This window comes from Ascaphus truei, chromosome 11, assembly GCF_040206685.1.
Source record: "Ascaphus truei isolate aAscTru1 chromosome 11, aAscTru1.hap1, whole genome shotgun sequence".
In the NCBI taxonomy this organism is placed as follows: domain Eukaryota; kingdom Metazoa; phylum Chordata; class Amphibia; order Anura; family Ascaphidae; genus Ascaphus; species Ascaphus truei.
Window position 1 is genome coordinate 36,942,780 of NC_134493.1, and position 17,775 is coordinate 36,960,554.

General features: G+C 54.5%; 1 protein-coding gene across 2 annotated transcripts in view; it reads left to right on the forward strand.

Moving 5' to 3' along the window:
• ERN2 (endoplasmic reticulum to nucleus signaling 2) overlaps nucleotides 1-17,775 on the forward strand; it is a 29,855-nt gene that overhangs the window by 3,419 nt on the left and 8,661 nt on the right. Inside the window, exons 2-17 of one of the 2 annotated variants that reach the window (XM_075565648.1) lie at nucleotides 1,479-1,596; nucleotides 2,886-2,919; nucleotides 3,438-3,510; nucleotides 3,628-3,700; nucleotides 4,382-4,504; nucleotides 6,439-6,540; nucleotides 7,400-7,661; nucleotides 8,310-8,388; nucleotides 9,340-9,490; nucleotides 10,062-10,180; nucleotides 11,422-11,607; nucleotides 11,844-12,087; nucleotides 12,382-12,472; nucleotides 12,865-13,054; nucleotides 16,817-16,916; nucleotides 17,652-17,775. The exon at nucleotides 17,652-17,775 is cut by the window's right edge and continues 76 nt beyond it. In XM_075565648.1, coding sequence (XP_075421763.1) covers nucleotides 1,479-1,596; nucleotides 2,886-2,919; nucleotides 3,438-3,510; nucleotides 3,628-3,700; nucleotides 4,382-4,504; nucleotides 6,439-6,540; nucleotides 7,400-7,661; nucleotides 8,310-8,388; nucleotides 9,340-9,490; nucleotides 10,062-10,180; nucleotides 11,422-11,607; nucleotides 11,844-12,087; nucleotides 12,382-12,472; nucleotides 12,865-13,054; nucleotides 16,817-16,916; nucleotides 17,652-17,775 — 2,069 coding nt within the window. Of the gene's footprint in view, nucleotides 1-1,478; nucleotides 1,597-2,885; nucleotides 2,920-2,981; nucleotides 3,193-3,437; nucleotides 3,511-3,627; nucleotides 3,701-4,381; nucleotides 4,505-6,438; nucleotides 6,541-7,399; nucleotides 7,662-8,309; nucleotides 8,389-9,339; nucleotides 9,491-10,061; nucleotides 10,181-11,421; nucleotides 11,608-11,843; nucleotides 12,088-12,381; nucleotides 12,473-12,864; nucleotides 13,055-16,816; nucleotides 16,917-17,651 lie in introns of those variants that run through there. The other variant, XM_075565649.1, reaches the window with a different exon arrangement.

The following is a 17,775-nucleotide window of genomic DNA, read 5'->3' on the forward strand; positions in this document are numbered from 1 at the left end:
AATAATACAAATAACACAATGGGAAGAAGTGCTTCAGACATAAAAGTAACATTTAGGAAAAGGAGTCTCTGCTCCGAAGAGCTTACAATCTAATTGGTAGGAAGTACGTACAGAGACAGTAGAAGGGCGTTCTAGTAAGTGTGTCTGCAAGGGGCCAAGGTTTATGTATGAGGTGTAAATTATCAGCCATGGAGCTACTCATGCTTCCTTCTAGCAGGTGTGTTATGAGGTGGGTCTTCAAGGTGGATAGAGAGGGTGCTAGTCGGATATTGAGGGGGAGGGCATTGCAGAGGTGTGGGGCAGTCAGTGAGAAAGGTTTAAGGCAGGAGAAGGCTTTAGATACAAGAGGGGTAGAGAGAAGACATCCTTGAGCAGAATGCAAGAGTTGGGATGGTGTAAAGCGAGAAATTAGGGCTGAGATGTAAGGAGGGGCAGAAGAGTGTAAAGCTTAAAAAGTGAGGAGGAGACTTGTGTGTGATATTTGTATTACTTGTTATTTATATGATTGGCACGTGTATTACTGTTGTGAAGCGCTATATACATATATACATAATACAATAGCCAGTTGAATAAATTAGATGCTGATAGGATAAAATCAGTGTATGTATATATCTATCCTATAACAATGATGTGCCAAGAAACGTGCCACTCATTAGATTGTAAGCTCTGTGGGGCAGTGACTCCCTTCTCACACTGTTCCCAACTCTCTGCATTATTGCCGTTGGTTACCCCATTACAAACAATGTTAGCATTGCTTCTTTTTAAATTGTGCAGCTGACTACTCAGCGTAGGAATAAAGCTGGGACACATGGTCTGGAGTTCAGTGTGTCCTGGCACATGTGATGTGTGTGCCCTCACTGTGTGCTCTGCGGGGCTGGAATCTGCTGGAGCCTCTGGCTGTGCCCCTCTCTGTGCTAGTGACTGTCCGTGCGGGTCACAGGTTTGGCGAGGGGTAAATAGGATGATTCTGGGCAAGTCGTTAACAGACACATCGCTGACGGACACACACAATACACACACCTCTGTTACGTTGTGAAATATCAAATATCCTGTATGTGGTCAGCTTCACTTGTGTTGCATTGTTTGCAGTCACTATTACCCACCCCTTGTGCAAACACAGGGCAGCAGCGAGGTGTGAGCTGTTCTTATGAGCTGTTCAAAATGCCTCCCTTGTTACAAGCTGCTTTTCCTCCCGCCTTCAGCACAACCCATGATACAGCCCAGAAACGTTTAATGCTGCACTATTGTGTCTGTGGGGTGCTTGTGTAGCAGTTTGTGTGGGAGATGATAGGTTGCGGTGTGTGATGCTTGTGTCGTAGTGTTTGTGTGTGGGATGCTTGTGTTGCTTTGTGTCCCTGTGCGCGTGATGCTTGTGTCAGTGGCATGCTTGTGTCACAGTGTATTATGGACTTGTCTTGTTTTGTGTATCACTGTGCTCATTGTGTTACATTGTCTGACTGTGGCCTTTTGTGTTGCAGTGTAATGCGGTGCCGTCCATCTCTTCCCCGGAGTCCCTGCTCTTTGTGTCCACATTGGACGGAAGCCTTCACGCTGTCAGCAAGCGGAGCGGAGACGTTCTGTGGACCCTGAAAGACGGTAAGAATCATCCCAGCAGCCTCCTGGGCAAGAGGCGATTCCCGTGCGTGAAACTGAGGCTCACGTGTCGCACGTCGGCCTTCATCAGGGGAGGCTGGGAGCTCCGTCTCGTTCCATCTCCCGAACCTTCACTGGTGCAGCTGGGGGATTGAAATTGGGTCAACGGATCAGAACCAGAAGTGACGTTTAAAAGTAGCGTTCCTGTGCTAGACTGAAAAGGAATCTAAATAGATTAAACATTGGAGCAGAGCTTTCTTATCTTTAGAAAGGGTTCTACAATATTGTCATTTATTTTATACACCCTGTCTTTCTGTTTCGATACAATATGGAGGCTGGACGAGTGTAATTACACAGATCCTCGGATACGCTGGGTGTGTAAGTGAAACACACAGTGGCGATACTCTGCACTCCTTAGTACCATAAGCATTCACTCCCTCTAATATGTATTACGTATGCTAACATACATAGAAATGTATTTGTCTGCGAATAATAATTCCGATACATGGGATGTCTTTCCCACAATCTTTACGATCTAAATCGGATACACGAAGACGGGGAAAATAACGCAAGTTATTGAAAGGTTTGCGTTACCACAAGGAGAAATATATGAAAAACGTCACATTTAGTGTAAATACACCATCAGCGGCTCTTATTGGATGGTATGATCACTGCGGCGTGGCCAGAGTCAGGGGTCATATTATAAATGTTCTTACCCGCGCGAGACAACCCCCATTTCTGTTGTTTACATATTTAGTTATGTGGCCCTGTTTTATTCTGTGTTGACTCCAGGGGCCCCGTATTCTAGAACAAGCCCTTTTAATTTGGGGTGTTTTATGCGCCCTCATTACAAGACTCTACTACAAGAGCGGCCAACGCCAATCCTCAAGCACCACCAGCAGGTCTGGTTTTAAGGATCTCCCTGCTTCAGCTCAGTCATGTAATGGTGTCAATCAGCTATATTTAACCTCTTCAAGGAGCAATCCACGTGCCCCGCCCCCGCCTTAGGAGAGGGTCTCTCCGGAGCTGAACCGCGTTAATTTCAGCTCCGGGGACCCCCTGCCCCCCGAGATCCTTACCCTCCGTAGGTGCCTTGGGTTACTTCTAGTTATTTAAATCCCTCATGTCGGCCAATGGGAAGCCGAGATGGATGATGTAGCCATTTTCTTTCCCCTGGCGGCAACAGCTCCTTTTTTAAGTGCAGCACTGTCCTCGGAGGGACTGATCCTCGGAACATTGCAGAAGGTCTCGTCCTTGTGAGTGACCCCCCACACCCCTTTTTTGTTTTTCAGACCCTGTTATCCAAATCCCTCTATATGTCCCTGAGTAAGTGAACCCTTCATTTCTGCATTGGGGGGGGGTGGTAGGGGGTTGGGGGCGAGGTTCAAGCGTTCCCTACAGGTCGATTTTAGGTAAAGACAACCCAACCTCTGCAGTGCAAGGATGTAACACGAACGAGCTTGTGGGACATGAAACGACATGTGAGAACCGCGCTCCGTTCTAAAGGGGACCAGAATCTGTGAGAGTTTGGGGGTTCTTGGCAGAAAACTGGCAGTATTCATGGAAATAGGGCTGTAATTCTGTTCTCCGTTAATGCAGGTAACCATTGCGCTTCGTTCATTTCTTTAAGCTCTGGCCTACAACGTTTTGTAGTTAGAAAAATGTCCCGTAAACTTAATTTGTGTCCAGTGGATATGACGCTGCGGTTATTTGAGAGAGGGGGGGAGGTGGGGGAAGCGGGAAAAGGAGGAGGGGGGGTAGAGTGAACCTGTTGGGGTGCGGGCCACCCTGGCAGCGAAAGGGTTAACGCGGTGTGACGCTGGGCTCCCCCCTCTCTCTCACAGAGCGGCCTTCCTGCCGGACCCCAGCGACGGCAGCTTGTACATCCTAGGGGGGAGGAACAAGGAGGGGCTGATGGTGAGTTTGGGGGGGCGGGAGGGAGATTGGGCCTGGGGGAGGGGGAGAGTCCCGCGGAGATGTAGAGTAGGATCTGCAAACACGGGCTGGTCACTTTTGCTGTTTAATCTTCCGTAGAAACTGCCATTTACCATCCCGGAGCTGGTCCAGTCCTCCCCCTGCCGCAGCTCCGATGGAATCCTGTATACAGGTAACCGCACTTCCATGTCTGTATACAGAGGAGGGGTATACATATATTGTGTGTGTGTGTGTGTGTACTTCTTTAACCCAGGCAGTGCTGAAAAGCTGTGTACTGCGGCAGGCATAATCTTATAGGGATCCATGTTATAATGGATAAGAAATAGAGTGACGCTGTGTGCTCCTTTGCATGTCATTACCCAGAGTCCCCAGCTGCAGTAGAAGCACTGTATGCTAAGAGATAATGGGGAAGGGCAGGGTTGCAGACTTGCCTGAGATGTGATTGCGCGCACACGTGATATTTTTATTTCCTATATAGATATGCTCTCTCACGCCAGGGAGCCTCCTCTCTGAGTGTGTATTTCGAGAGCAGGTAATGGGGTTCCATATACTGTGTATATATATATATATAACAAACAGTGCACTTTGAAATCTCCGATTTTTGCTTTGGCTGTAGCGGCGGCCCAGGCACACCTTGGGTAAAATCCCCTCTCTAATCATTCTCGCCATGCCCCGTATAGGATAAAGAAACCTGCAGCAACAAAACAAATCCCTTCTTTCCCCGGGACCGTGCTGATTTGCAGTACGACCATCGGGTCGGGGACCCTGCCATGTTTCTCGCCCCTCCCCCCGGGTCCTTACACGGAGGTTTCCAGACTCTCTCCGTAGTGCGGCCCTTCTCTCTGTATTGCAGGGAAGAAGCAGGACTCCTGGTTTGTTGTGGATCCAAAATCGGGCGAGAAGCAGACCACCCTGTCCACGGAGTCCTCCGAGGGGCTCTGCCCGTCATCCCCCCTGCTGTACATCGGGCGCACGCGTGAGTACTGCAGCGCGCATGCCGGCGGATTATTACTCGCGTGTAAGGAGCAGAGAACGAACGCAACAGCAGCGCCGACACCTTGGGCTAAGCACGCTAGTTTTTTTTATCCGGGCTGTTTTAAAATGGAAACGTCTCATGTCGGAAGAGTTCGGTTCTGCCGGGTGCAGAACTGGAGCCGTTTGGTTACTGAAAAATATTGCATCGTATTTATCTAGCGCCCACAGTGTACTCTGCACTTTACACAGAGACCATTCCGTACAGGACACGATCATACAATAAGTGTAACAAAGTCAGGCAATCGGAAAGGAAATCCCTGTCCCGGAGAGCTTACAATCTAATCGGTACGTTGGGAGACTTGCAGGCAACAGGTGAGGGAATAAGTGCAGTAGATGGCAGTTATTGGTAGGTGTGGGTGAGGGACAATAGCCATGAGTCCAGGCTAATGAAAGCTGAATTTCGATCAATAATAATAATATTTGTCTTGCATGGTGCTGATAGTGTATGCAGCGCGGCGCTGATAGTGTGCAGCGCGGCGCTGATAGTGTATGCAGCGCGGCGCTGATAGTGTGCAGCGCGGCGCTGATAGTGTATGCAGCGCGGCGCTGATAGTGTATGCAGCGCGGCGCTGATAGTGTATGCAGCGCGGCGCTGATAGTGTATGCAGCGCGGCGCTGATAGTGTGCAGCGCGGCGCTGATAGTGTATGCAGCGCGGCGCTGATAGTGTGTGCAGCGCGGCGCTGATAGTGTGTGCAGCGCGGCGCTGATAGTGTGTGCAGCGCGGCGCTGATAGTGTGTGCAGCGCGGCGCTGATAGTGTGTGCAGCGCGGCGCTGATGGTGTGTGCAGCGCGGCGCTGATGGCGTGTGCAGCGCGGCGCTGATGGCGTGTGCAGCGCGGCGCTGATGGCGTGTGCAGCGCGGCGCTGATGGCGTGTGCAGCGCGGCGCTGATGGCGTGTGCAGCGCGGCGCTGATGGCGTGTGCAGCGCGGCGCTGATGGCGTGTGCAGCGCGGCGCTGATGGCGTGTGCAGCGCGGCGCTGATGGCGTGTGCAGCGCGGCGCTGATGGCGTGTGCAGCGCGGCGCTGATGGCGTGTGCAGCGCGGCGCTGATGGCGTGTGCAGCGCGGCGCTGATGGCGTGTGCAGCGCGGCGCTGATGGCGCGTGCAGCGCGGCGCTGATGGCGCGTGCAGCGCGGCGCTGATGGCGCGTGCAGCGCGGCGCTGATGGCGCGTGCAGCGCGGCGCTGATAGCGCGTGCAGCGCGGCGCTGATAGCGCGTGCAGCGCGGCGCTGATAGCGCGTGCAGCGCGGCGCTGATAGCGCGTGCAGCGCGGCGCTGATAGCGCGTGCAGCGCGGCGCTGATAGCGCGTGCAGCGCGGCGCTGATAGCGCGTGCAGCGCGGCGCTGATAGCGCGTGCAGCGCGGCGCTGATAGCGCGTGGCGCAAAAAAAGCGCGGCGCCGATAGCTGCGCGCGGCGCAAAAAAAGCGCGGCGCCGATAGCGCGTGCAGCTCGGCGCCGATAGCGCGTGCAGCTCGGCGCCGATAGCGCGTGCAGCGCGGCGCCGATAGCGCGTGCAGCGCGGCGCCGATAGCGCGTGCAGCGCGGCGCCGACAGCGCGTGCAGCGCGGCGCCGACAGCGCGTGCAGCGCGGCGCCGACAGCGCGTGCAGCGCGGCGCCGACAGCGCGTGCAGCGCGGCGCCGACAGCGCGTGCAGCGCGGCGCCGACAGCGCGTGCAGCGCAGTGCAGCGCCGTTTGGGCAGGTGCAGGGACACCCGGCCCTGAAGAGTTTGCAATCCCTTTTGGTTCCTGGATCCGCCACCGCTTGCAGAACTCCGGATCGGACCGGGCTCTGGACGGATGTGCCTGATGACTCTGAGCTCAGCCGCCGTGTGCTGCCCAACCCAGTTGTGTTGTTTTTTTGTGCAGAGTACATGATCACAATGTACGACACGAAGTCACGGGAGCTGCGCTGGAACGCCACGTACCACGACTACTCCGCCCCTCTGTGTGACGAGAGCTACGAATACAGTGAGTGCTGCTCGGGCCGAGGGTGACGCGTTAAATAACTGCCCCGTCCAACCCAGGGGTCCCACAAAGGGTAGGAGGGAGCGCCGGGCTACATCATAACCTGGGATACCTACCTGTTCTGCAAAGCACCCCAATCTTCCTTTAATACACAGTAGGGACTGGCTCCCAGCTGGAGGACACCTCGTATAAGCGTTATCTTTAATGTATCTCGGGGGAGGTGATTTTTTTTTGGGGGGGGGGGGGGGGAGGGTGTAGTTCCTTTTTTTGTTTCCTCCCACAAAATTCAGGGACATTCAGCCAACCTAGGCTGATATTAACATGTGGCAAGTTGGGATCTCAATGCCGCTGAAGCCATTTCTGACTGTGTGAGCCAATCAGGTGATCTATTAAAGTCTTCCGGCTGCCAAACTGGGGCAAAAAAATAGCACCCGGATTAGTTAAAGCGAGAAATCCTCGTGGCTTTCAGTGGCACTCTTCCACTTTTGATGAATCTGGTGCTCCTGTTTGTACCCCTGGTGCGGCAGTGAGACTGTGATGCATGCGTTTACAGGAGACCACTCTGGTGGGGAGATATCGGGGGGCTGTGAACATTCTGGGGGTGAATGTCTCTATGTATTACAAGTTAGTGCAGGGGTTCTTTACTCCGGTCCTCAGGACCCCTTCCCCCAAACAGGTCAGGTTTTCAAGATATCCCAGCTTCAGCACAGGTGGCTCAGTCTTTCACTGAGCCACTGTTTGAGCCACCTCTGCTGAAGCAGGGATATCCTGAATACCTGACCTTTTTGGGAGGGGAGTGGTTTGAGGACTGCTCACCCCCCGGGTTAGTGATGGTAACGGGGTCTCCCTGCCCCCTGCACAGAGATGGCTCACTTCACCTCCACTGGGGAAGGCTTGCTGGTCACCGCTGACCGGGGCAGCGGGGAGGTGCTGTGGATGCAGAATTACGGCTCCCCCGTGGTGGGGGTCTTCCTGTGGCACCAGGACAGCCTGCGGCGTCTCCCGCATCTCAACGTGGCCATGGAAACCCTGCGCTACCTGACCTTCAACGCGCATGATATCCGGCTCATCAAGTGGAACTATCGGGCGGTGCAGGAGCTGAGCAGCACCAAGACACATCTGCTGTGAGTGCCGTCCATACGTTTTTCTTGCCTCGGAAACTCCCTCCCACTCCCCTCCCTCCCACTCCCCTCCCTCCCACTCCCTTCAATCCCTTCCCTCCCATTCCCTTCCCTCCCACTCCCCTCCCACTCCCTTCCCTCCCACTTCCTTCAATCCCTTCCCTCCCACTCCCTTCAATCCCTTCCCTCCCACTCCCTTCCCTCCCACTCCCTTCAATCCCTTCCCTCCCACTCCCTTCCCTCCCACTCCCTTCAATCCCTTCCCTCCCTCTCCCTTCCCTCCCACTCCCTTCAATCCCTTCCCTCCCACTCCCTTCCCTCCAACTCCCTTCAATCCTTTCCCTCCCACTCCCTTCCCTCCCACTCCCTCCCACTCCCTTCCCTCCCACTCCCTTCAATCCCTTCCCTCCCACTCCCTTCAATCCCTTCCCTCCCACTCCCTTCAATCCCACTCCCTTCCCTCCAACTCCCTTCCCTTCCCTCCCACTCCCTTCCCAGGGCACTGCAGAGGGAATATTTGTACCCATATTAAATGTTCAGTTCCTTCACGACCTAAAGTCGTGTCCTCATCACCACCACTTTTCGGTCTCCGAGCTGCGTACCGCCCGGTTGGACCTCACACCCCCCTTTGCGTTTCTCTCTGGGGCACAGGCCGTCTTTGTATGTGGGGAAACACGCCAGCGGATTCTACGCGTCCTCCTCGCTGATCCACGAGGGCGTCGCTGTCGTGGTGAGTGACTTGTCCGGCGAAAAAAGAAACCAAAGCGCCCGGGTGGGTGGATTCTCTGTCGTTGCGGAGACATCTGTGACCTCGCAGCAATATTATATTTGCAAGAAGCAGTGGGACTTCTTATAGTGCGGAGGCTTCCAAGCTCTTAAGCGGGTGGGGGGCAAGGTAGCAAGTATCTCAAGGGAGACCATGCGTCTCGGCATAGAGCAGGGGTGACCAGCAGTTGTTAAGGGCCACCAGCAGATCAGGTTTTAAGGATATCCCTGCTTCAGCACAGGTGGCTCAATCAGTGGCTCTGTCTTCCACTGAGCCACCTGTGCTGAAGCAGGGATATCCCTAATACCTGGCCTGTTGGTGGCCCTTGAGGACTGGAGTTGGCCACTCCTCGTATAGAGTGACACTGAAGCAGATCAACTCTGGTGGGATTTAAGAAATGATAGATAGATATCTATCCATATATAGCAACTGTAAATATTACTGTATGTTCATTTGCATGTCTTAGACAGGTCTGCAACCCTGTCTTTCCCCATTATCGCCCAGCACACAGCGTTTCCACTGCAGCAAGGGATTCTGGGAAATGACATGCAAATGAGCACACAGTGCCACCTTTTGTCTCAAGCTCGTATTACACAAGCAAATGCTCAAGCCAATGCATGCAGTTTTAAATACAGCTTTTAGACAGAGGCTGGGATGAGATGCAAAGCCATTAAACCCACTCACAGACATGTTTCAACCTTGATGGGTATCATCAGTGTGAGGCTGGTCTTAATGGCTAAGCAGGTTTGAGACTAGTCTAGGTATTATATATATATATATATATATATATATATATATATATATATATATATATATATATATAATCTCAAATATATTGACATAGAACCCCAGTGGGACCTTGGGGAAGGCGGGGGGCGTCACTGACTGGCTGTACCTGTCTCCTCCTTACCTTAGCCGCGTGGGATCACCCTGGCTCAGGTAGAGGGTCCCACCACGCAGGACGTCACTCTGAAGGAGTCCCGAGGGTTTGAGGTAACGCCCAGCACCGATGTCAAGTACCCACAGGGGAGCGTGGTCTCTGTGCACAACCAGTGGCTGCTCATAGGTGAGATGACCACCGAGAAAGGGGCAATGGGGGGAAGGGCATACTCCGCCCTACGTCCAGCGTAGGGACCTGCTGCTCTCTAGGGGTACGCAGATTGCCCATACCCTAATAGTCTAATCCTACAGCGTTTGTAAAGGAGACATGATATGTATTAGACGTGTATACGCGCAGGCTGATGGCGTGTCTGGTTTTGAGGTACACGTGTGTTCAAGCCTTGGTTTATTGGCTTATAATGTATGTATGGGGAGGGAGAGAGGGATCTAGTTCTCTCGCACGCTCGCTCTCGTACGCTCTCACATACTTGACACTTATCCTATGACTTGGATGGCCGCCTTCAGAGTATGGAAAGGAGCCATTATTTCCACCGGCCACTTACAGCTGGGTAACCGCAGCTCAGGCACGGCCCAGGTGATAGTGCCAGAGAGAGAAATCGGTCACCGGGTCACCCAGGTTACTGTGCCAATACCCCCTCGCACCCACACAACTTGATATTACCTAAAGGTCACCCAGCTCCTGCAGTGCTGCAGCTTTGTTACAACTAACCCGGCCCCTCCTGCTGTCTGTCCCCCAGGTCACCATGAGTTACCCCCTGTCGTTCACACGACCATGCTACGAACGTTCCCCGAGACCCTGCAGAGGGACACAGAGACCATCATCAGAGGCCCCTCCCCCCGGACGCTCTTTGATGATGTAAGAGAGCGGCAGTGGCGCCCACGGCAATCTGCGTCCTGCGCACATGTGGCGGTTTGGCAAATCCCAGGATAAAGCAGCTCTTGGCTGCAAAATAGAGCATAGATTAGGCAGAAAACTTTAACCCCTTGAAGGCCAGAGGTGCCAGCAACTTATCGCTTTTCAATGGCCTTCAAGGGGTTACAAGTCCATTTCAGATGTTATAGATACACAGAAAGTGTGAAGGATTGTTAATAATGTGACTTTCTACAGGTAAAAAGCTTTCTTTGTACATGTAATGGTAATCCGTAGTAACGTAGGGCAGGGGCGGCCAACTCCAGTACTCAAGGGCCACCAACAGGTCAGGTTTTCTGGATATCTCTGCTTCAGCACAGGTGCCTCAATCCCTCCCTGCTTCAGCACAGGTGCCTCAATCCCTCCCTGCTTCAGCACAGGTGCCTCAATTCCTCCCTGCTTCAGCACAGGTGCCTCAATCCCTCCCTGCTTCAGCACAGGTGCCTCAATCCCTCCCTGCTTCAGCACAAGTGCCTCAATCTCTCCCTGCTTCAGCACAGGCGCCTCAATCCGCCCTGCTTCAGCACAGGTGCCTCAATCCGCCCCTGCTTCAGCACAGGTGCCTCAATCAGCCCCTGCTTCCGCACAAGAGGCTCAATCAGAGGCTCAGTCTTACTGAGCCTCTGATTGAGCCACCTGTGCTGAAGCTGGTATATCCTGAGTACTGGAGTTGGCCAGCCCTGCCCTAGGGGTTTGAAACAATACAAATGCCCATTGAGTTCAAGCTTCCAACTGGGGGAGACAGGTGATCATATTTAGATGCCAATTATCCCAACCCAGTATTACCCAGGTGCCTGCTGGTCCGCTCCTACTTCCTTCCTTTCCATGAGAATGTTCTATTTTGAGGCTCAGAGCGTAAGGGGGTTTCCTGCAGGCATCATGTGATGGGTAAATCCAAGATGGCGCTACATGCCACTGTATAGTATGCGCTGCTAACTGTAAAGAGGTTTGTATTCACCAGCAGACAGTCCCAAGCAGAAGGAGGTGTACGTAGGGGGGGGCCTTTGTGGATTAGGTAAGACAAAGTGGGATATCGTGGTCACTGAATGTTGATGTAGCGCAGTGCAGCTGTGAGGTCTTTGTCACAAGGATACAGTGTGTCTGGGTTATATATCACATTCTCATTGGAGAGCTTCCGGCGGGATACATGCACTCACAGCGCCTCTCCTTGTCTCCATCCTCTCTAGTTCTTGACACCTCAGAATCAGGATGGGTTCCCGCAGGGTGACAGGGAGGGGCGCCTGAGGACGGATCAGAGCAGAGAGAAGGGAGACCCTGTTACCCCGGACTCCTCTGCACAGGACCTGCTCACCGCGGGCATCGTTACGGTGCTTCTCGGAGGCTGGGTGCTGCTTGCACTCACCTACCCCAAAGTGAGTGAATTTAGGAGAGGGGTGGGAGGGACATAACCTGCCTGTGTGTGTGACTGCTCCTTCCTGTGTGTGTGTGACTGCTCCTTCCTGTGCATGATGTAACCAGTGCTGTATAATTCTGCGGTTTCATTGTTCCGTGGAAAGTATTTGCCTGGACGCCCGGACAGGTCCGTGCCACGCGGTTGGTTACGCAGAATTGATTGCGTGGGCTCCTGCAACGTCTGTGCTTGTCCCAGATGCAGGAACAGCAGCGGCGGCAGCAGCGGGAGTTACAGCAGCAGCTGGAAGAGAAACTGCAGCGGCTGCAGGAGCAGCAGAAACCAGTCTCCGAAATCCCTCCGTCTCCCACTGTGTCACCCAGCGACGCTGACACCCTCCTGCCGGTGAGAGAGCAGGGTGCAGGGAGCGCCACTGGGGAGCGTGAATATACTCAATCTAATGGCACCAAGAGACAGAGCGCAGACAGCGAGGACTCAGCAGGTGAGCGCACAGCTCGGAGCGGGCGGATCTTGGCCCAGTTTCGTCTGCGCACGACCATTAGTTTAAGACATTGAGTACATCCGTAGGTTGTGGGAATGATGGCCACCGGAGTGAATCAAAGTCCCATAAGCAGCTGGGTATTGCAGACAATGTGCTCTAACTGCACTATATATAATGTGTGTCGCCACGTTGTGTAATAAAGGTTTGTGTCACTGTGCTCTAACTGCACTATATATAATGCGTGTCGCCACGTTGTGTAATAAAGGTTTGTGTCACTGTGCTCTTCTCCTGCAGCTCGGGATGTTGATGAGATTGTAGTGGGTAAAATCTCCTTTTCCCCCAAAGAGGTTTTGGGTCATGGAGCCGGTGGCACCTTTGTGTTCAGGTGAGAGGAATGGCCCTAATGTCCCTAGCACATCTCCATACTTCACCCACATGTCCACTGTCACATGTCACCCCCATTACCAGCTCCCGGTTTATACCTCCTTCCTGACAACCCCTACCCTTTCCTTGCTCATAAACCTTGGATAAAGTAACAGGCGTTTGTTGCATTTTCATTTTGACTTTTGACAACCCCACCAGACAGAAACCCAACCCAACAGAAAGAGGTGAGTGATTGACCATGGCTGGGGCTTTGTCGTACCTTGCAAAGCGGTTGGGACCTTGGCTGGAAGTACTTGGGAATCGCCCTATAATCAGATGGTGTAACCCATGGTGGCCATATAGGCAGAATGCTGGGACATGCGATATCACGCCCTGTGCTCGTCTCCGTCGCAGGGGCAGGTTTGATGGACGGTCCGTGGCTGTGAAGAGGATCCTACCGGAGAGCTTCATGCTGGCAGATCGGGAGGTTCAGCTGCTGCGCGAATCTGACGAGCACCCGAATGTGATCCGCTACTACTGCACAGAGAGCGACAAGCTGTTCTGTTACATTGCACTGGAGCTGTGTGTGGCCACCCTGCAGGAGGTATGGAGAGCCTACAGGAGGTGAGGGGAGGCGGGAGCCGGCAGCATGGAAGGGAGGATAGAAAGTCTGCAGGATGCGGGGGAGGGCTGAATGGAGACCATAGTGAGAATGTAGAGAGGCCTGCAGAAAATGAGTAAGAGCTGCAGTGAGTGGGGGGGCGGGGGGGCAGTGTGAGCAGTGGTAGGTTGGACGGAAGCTGCAGTGAGTGTGGGGGGGGGCAGTGTGAGCAGTGGTAGGTTGGACAGAAGCTGCAGTGAGTGTGGGGGGGGGCAGTGTGAGCAGTGGTAGGTTGGACGGAAGCTGCAGTGAGTGTGGGGGGGGGGGGCAGTGTGAGCAGTGGTAGGTTGGACAGAACAAAAACGTGTTTGTGATGCGTCAAAATCGGTCAGAATTCCTCCATGACATATGTGAATAATACTGGATAACGTGAGAAAGTCCATAAATGGTGTGGCAATCTGTCAGGTAGGGGCTAGGAGTCTAGTGAGGTCCACTTGTCCAAACAGAAAGAAACCCCATGATGGCCCCTCCTAGTAACCAATAGAACGTAATAACAGGCACCGGTAACCATATACATATATGTGAGGGCACTATGGCCCTTTACCTTGGTGCTAGCAGGACTCCTCGATATCCAGGGCGTGCTCTTCATCCAGGTAGGTATACAGCAAGAAGAGAGGTGTAGATGTATAGCACTGCCGCAGTTTCCAGCTCCCAGTGAAACCGGAAAAATGATGAGATAAGCTTTCAATTGAAAAACAGGTCAGGTTTTATTGCAGGGTGGTGCAGCAAGGGGACAACGGAGCAACACTAACGCACCTACGCGTTTCGTGCACTAGGCACTTTATCAAGGCCTAGTGCACGAAATGCGTAGGTGCGTTAGTGTTGCTCCGTTGTCCCCTTGCTGCACCACCCTGCAATAAAACCTGACCTGTTTTTCAATTGAAAGCTTACCTCATCATTTTTCCGGTTTCACTGGGAGCTGGAAACTGCGGCAGTGCTATACATCTACACCTCTCTTCTTGCTGTAGGTTGGACAGAAGCTGCAGTGAGTGTGGGGGGGCAGTGTGAGCAGTGGTAGGTTGGACGGAAGCTGCAGTGAGTGTGGGGGGGCAGTGTGAGCAGTGGTAGGTTGGACGGAAGCTGCAGTGAGTGTGGGGGGGGGCAGTGTGAGCAGTGGTAGGTTGGACAGAAGCTGCAGTGAGTGTGGGGGGGGCAGTGTGAGCAGTGGTAGGTTGGACAGAAGCTGCAGTGAGTGTGGGGGGGGGGGCAGTGTGAGCAGTGGTAGGTTGGACGGAAGCTGCAGTGAGTGTGTGGGGGCAGTGTGAGCAGTGGTAGGTTGGACGGAAGCTGCAGTGAGTGTGGGGGGGGGCAGTGTGAGCAGTGGTAGGTTGGACGGAAGCTGCAGTGAGTGTGGGGGGGGGCAGTGTGAGCAGTGGTAGGTTGGACGGAAGCTGCAGTGAGTGTGGGGGGGCAGTGTGAGCAGTGGTAGGTTGCACGGAAGCTGCAGTGAGTGTTGGGGGGGCAGTGTGAGCAGTGGTAGGTTGCACTGAAGCTGCAGTGAGTGTGGGGGGGTCAGTGTGAGCAGTGGTAGGTTGCACGGAAGCTGCAGTGAGTGTGGGGGGGGCAGTGTGAGCAGTGGTAGGTTGGACAGAAGCTGCAGTGAGTGTGGGGGGGGGCAGTGTGAGCAGTGGTAGGTTGGACGGAAGCTGCAGTGAGTGTGTGGGGGCAGTGTGAGCAGTGGTAGGTTGGACGGAAGCTGCAGTGAGTGTGGGGGGGGGCAGTGTGAGCAGTGGTAGGTTGGACGGAAGCTGCAGTGAGTGTGGGGGGGGGCAGTGTGAGCAGTGGTAGGTTGGACGGAAGCTGCAGTGAGTGTGGGGGGGCAGTGTGAGCAGTGGTAGGTTGCACGGAAGCTGCAGTGAGTGTTGGGGGGCAGTGTGAGCAGTGGTAGGTTGCACTGAAGCTGCAGTGAGTGTGGGGGGGGGCAGTGTGAGCAGTGGTAGGTTGCACGGAAGCTGCAGTGAGTGTGGGGGGGGCAGTGTGAGCAGTGGTAGGTTGGACAGAAGCTGCAGTGAGTGTGGGGGGGGCAGTGTGAGCAGTGGTAGGTTGGACGGAAGCTGCAGTGAGTGTGTGGGGGCAGTGTGAGCAGTGGTAGGTTGGACGGAAGCTGCAGTGAGTGTGGGGGGGCAGTGTGAGCAGTGGTAGGTTGGACGGAAGCTGCAGTGAGTGTGGGGGGGCAGTGTGAGCAGTGGTAGGTTGCACGGAAGCTGCAGTGAGTGTGTGGGGGCAGTGTGAGCAGTGGTAGGTTGGACAGAAGCTGCAGTGAGTGTGGGGGGGGGGGGCAGTGTGAGCAGTGGTAGGTTGGACGGAAGCTGCAGTGAGTGTGTGGGGGCAGTGTGAGCAGTGGTAGGTTGGACGGAAGCTGCAGTGAGTGTGGGGGGGGGCAGTGTGAGCAGTGGTAGGTTGGACGGAAGCTGCAGTGAGTGTGGGGGGGGGCAGTGTGAGCAGTGGTAGGTTGGACGGAAGCTGCAGTGAGTGTGGGGGGGCAGTGTGAGCAGTGGTAGGTTGCACGGAAGCTGCAGTGAGTGTTGGGGGGGCAGTGTGAGCAGTGGTAGGTTGCACTGAAGCTGCAGTGAGTGTGGGGGGGTCAGTGTGAGCAGTGGTAGGTTGCACGGAAGCTGCAGTGAGTGTGGGGGGGGCAGTGTGAGCAGTGGTAGGTTGGACAGAAGCTGCAGTGAGTGTGGGGGGGGGCAGTGTGAGCAGTGGTAGGTTGGACGGAAGCTGCAGTGAGTGTGTGGGGGCAGTGTGAGCAGTGGTAGGTTGGACGGAAGCTGCAGTGAGTGTGGGGGGGGGCAGTGTGAGCAGTGGTAGGTTGGACGGAAGCTGCAGTGAGTGTGGGGGGGGGCAGTGTGAGCAGTGGTAGGTTGGACGGAAGCTGCAGTGAGTGTGGGGGGGCAGTGTGAGCAGTGGTAGGTTGCACGGAAGCTGCAGTGAGTGTTGGGGGGCAGTGTGAGCAGTGGTAGGTTGCACTGAAGCTGCAGTGAGTGTGGGGGGGGGCAGTGTGAGCAGTGGTAGGTTGCACGGAAGCTGCAGTGAGTGTGGGGGGGGCAGTGTGAGCAGTGGTAGGTTGGACAGAAGCTGCAGTGAGTGTGGGGGGGGGCAGTGTGAGCAGTGGTAGGTTGGACGGAAGCTGCAGTGAGTGTGTGGGGGCAGTGTGAGCAGTGGTAGGTTGGAAGGAAGCTGCAGTGAGTGGGGGGGCAGTGTGAGCAGTGGTAGGTTGCACTGAAGCTGCAGTGAGTGTGGGGGGGCAGTGTGAGCAGTGGTAGGTTAGACGGAAGCTGCAGTGAGTGTGGGGGGGGGGGGGCAGTGTGAGCAGTGGTAGATTGCACGGAAGCTGCAGTGAGTGTGGAGGGGGCAGTGTGAGCAGTGGTAGGTTGCACGGAAGCTGCAGTGAGTGTGGGGGGGCAGTGTGAGCAGTGGTAGGTTGGACAGAAGCTGCAGTGAGTGTGGGGGGGGGGGCAGTGTGAGCAGTGGTAGATTGCACGGAAGCTGCAGTGAGTGTGGAGGGGGCAGTGTGAGCAGTGGTAGGTTGCACGGAAGCTGCAGTGAGTGTGGGGGGGCAGTGTGAGCAGTGGTAGGTTGCACGGAAGCTGCAGTGAGTGTGGGGGGGGCAGTGTGAGCAGTGGTAGGTTGCACGGAAGCTGCAGTGTTGCCCACGTGTCAGATAATATGGATGTGAGACGCACCTGTCACATTTCCTCCCTGCAGTACGTGGAGAATCCCACGTTCCCGCGCTCCGGCCTGGATTCAGTGACCCTGCTACATCAGACCATGTCCGGACTCGCTCACCTGCACTCCCTGAACATCGGTGAGGACGGAGGGACAATAACTTTGTAACACACCTTGCTATTACCTGGTGGTGTGAGCACACACGTCCTCATTAACATCGCTGTCCCTGTAACACACACAAGAGGTGGGCTGTTACCTTCACATAACATCCCCAGGAGGTTCTTATCGGCAGAGCAAGGCCTCAGAAAAGACACCCAGGAGTTGGGTAACCTTAATTTAATGCAAGTATGTTATTACTTTATGGAGATCATATTTTTATGGGCTTCAGCTCTTCTGACAAGTGAAAGATATACAGTGACATTACCTGGGTGCCCTTCCGAATAGCTCTGTAGTTAATGCTCTTGGGTACAGATCCGCAGGCGGAGGCTCAGGGTTAGCACGCGCCTTACTCACATTCATTTGCATGCTAAAGCTTAGCACCCCTTAGTGGATCTGGGCCTTAGTCTTGTATCTCCCTCTAGGGCAGGGGATGGGCCAACTCCAGTCCTCAAGGGCCACCAACAGGTCAGGTTTTAAGGATATCCCTGCTTCAGCACAGGTGGCTCAGTCATTATGACTGAGCCACTGATTGAGCCACCTGCGCTGAAGCAGGGATATTCTAAAAACCTGACCTGTTGATGGCCCTTGAGGACCGGAGTTGGCCACCCCTGCCCGAGGGGCCTTCGTCTGCTTGGGGCCATGTAGGGTCTCTGTGGCTATTTAGGGGGGTGCCTGGCCTTCCTGTCTCAGGACACCCCGATCTCTCCCCTCTCAGTGCACAGAGACTTGAAGCCGTGTAACATCCTCATCTCGCAGCGCAGCGCACACGGCCAGGTGCGCGCCGTCATCTCCGACTTCGGCCTGTGTAAGAAGCTGAGCGTCGGGCGGCACAGCTTCAG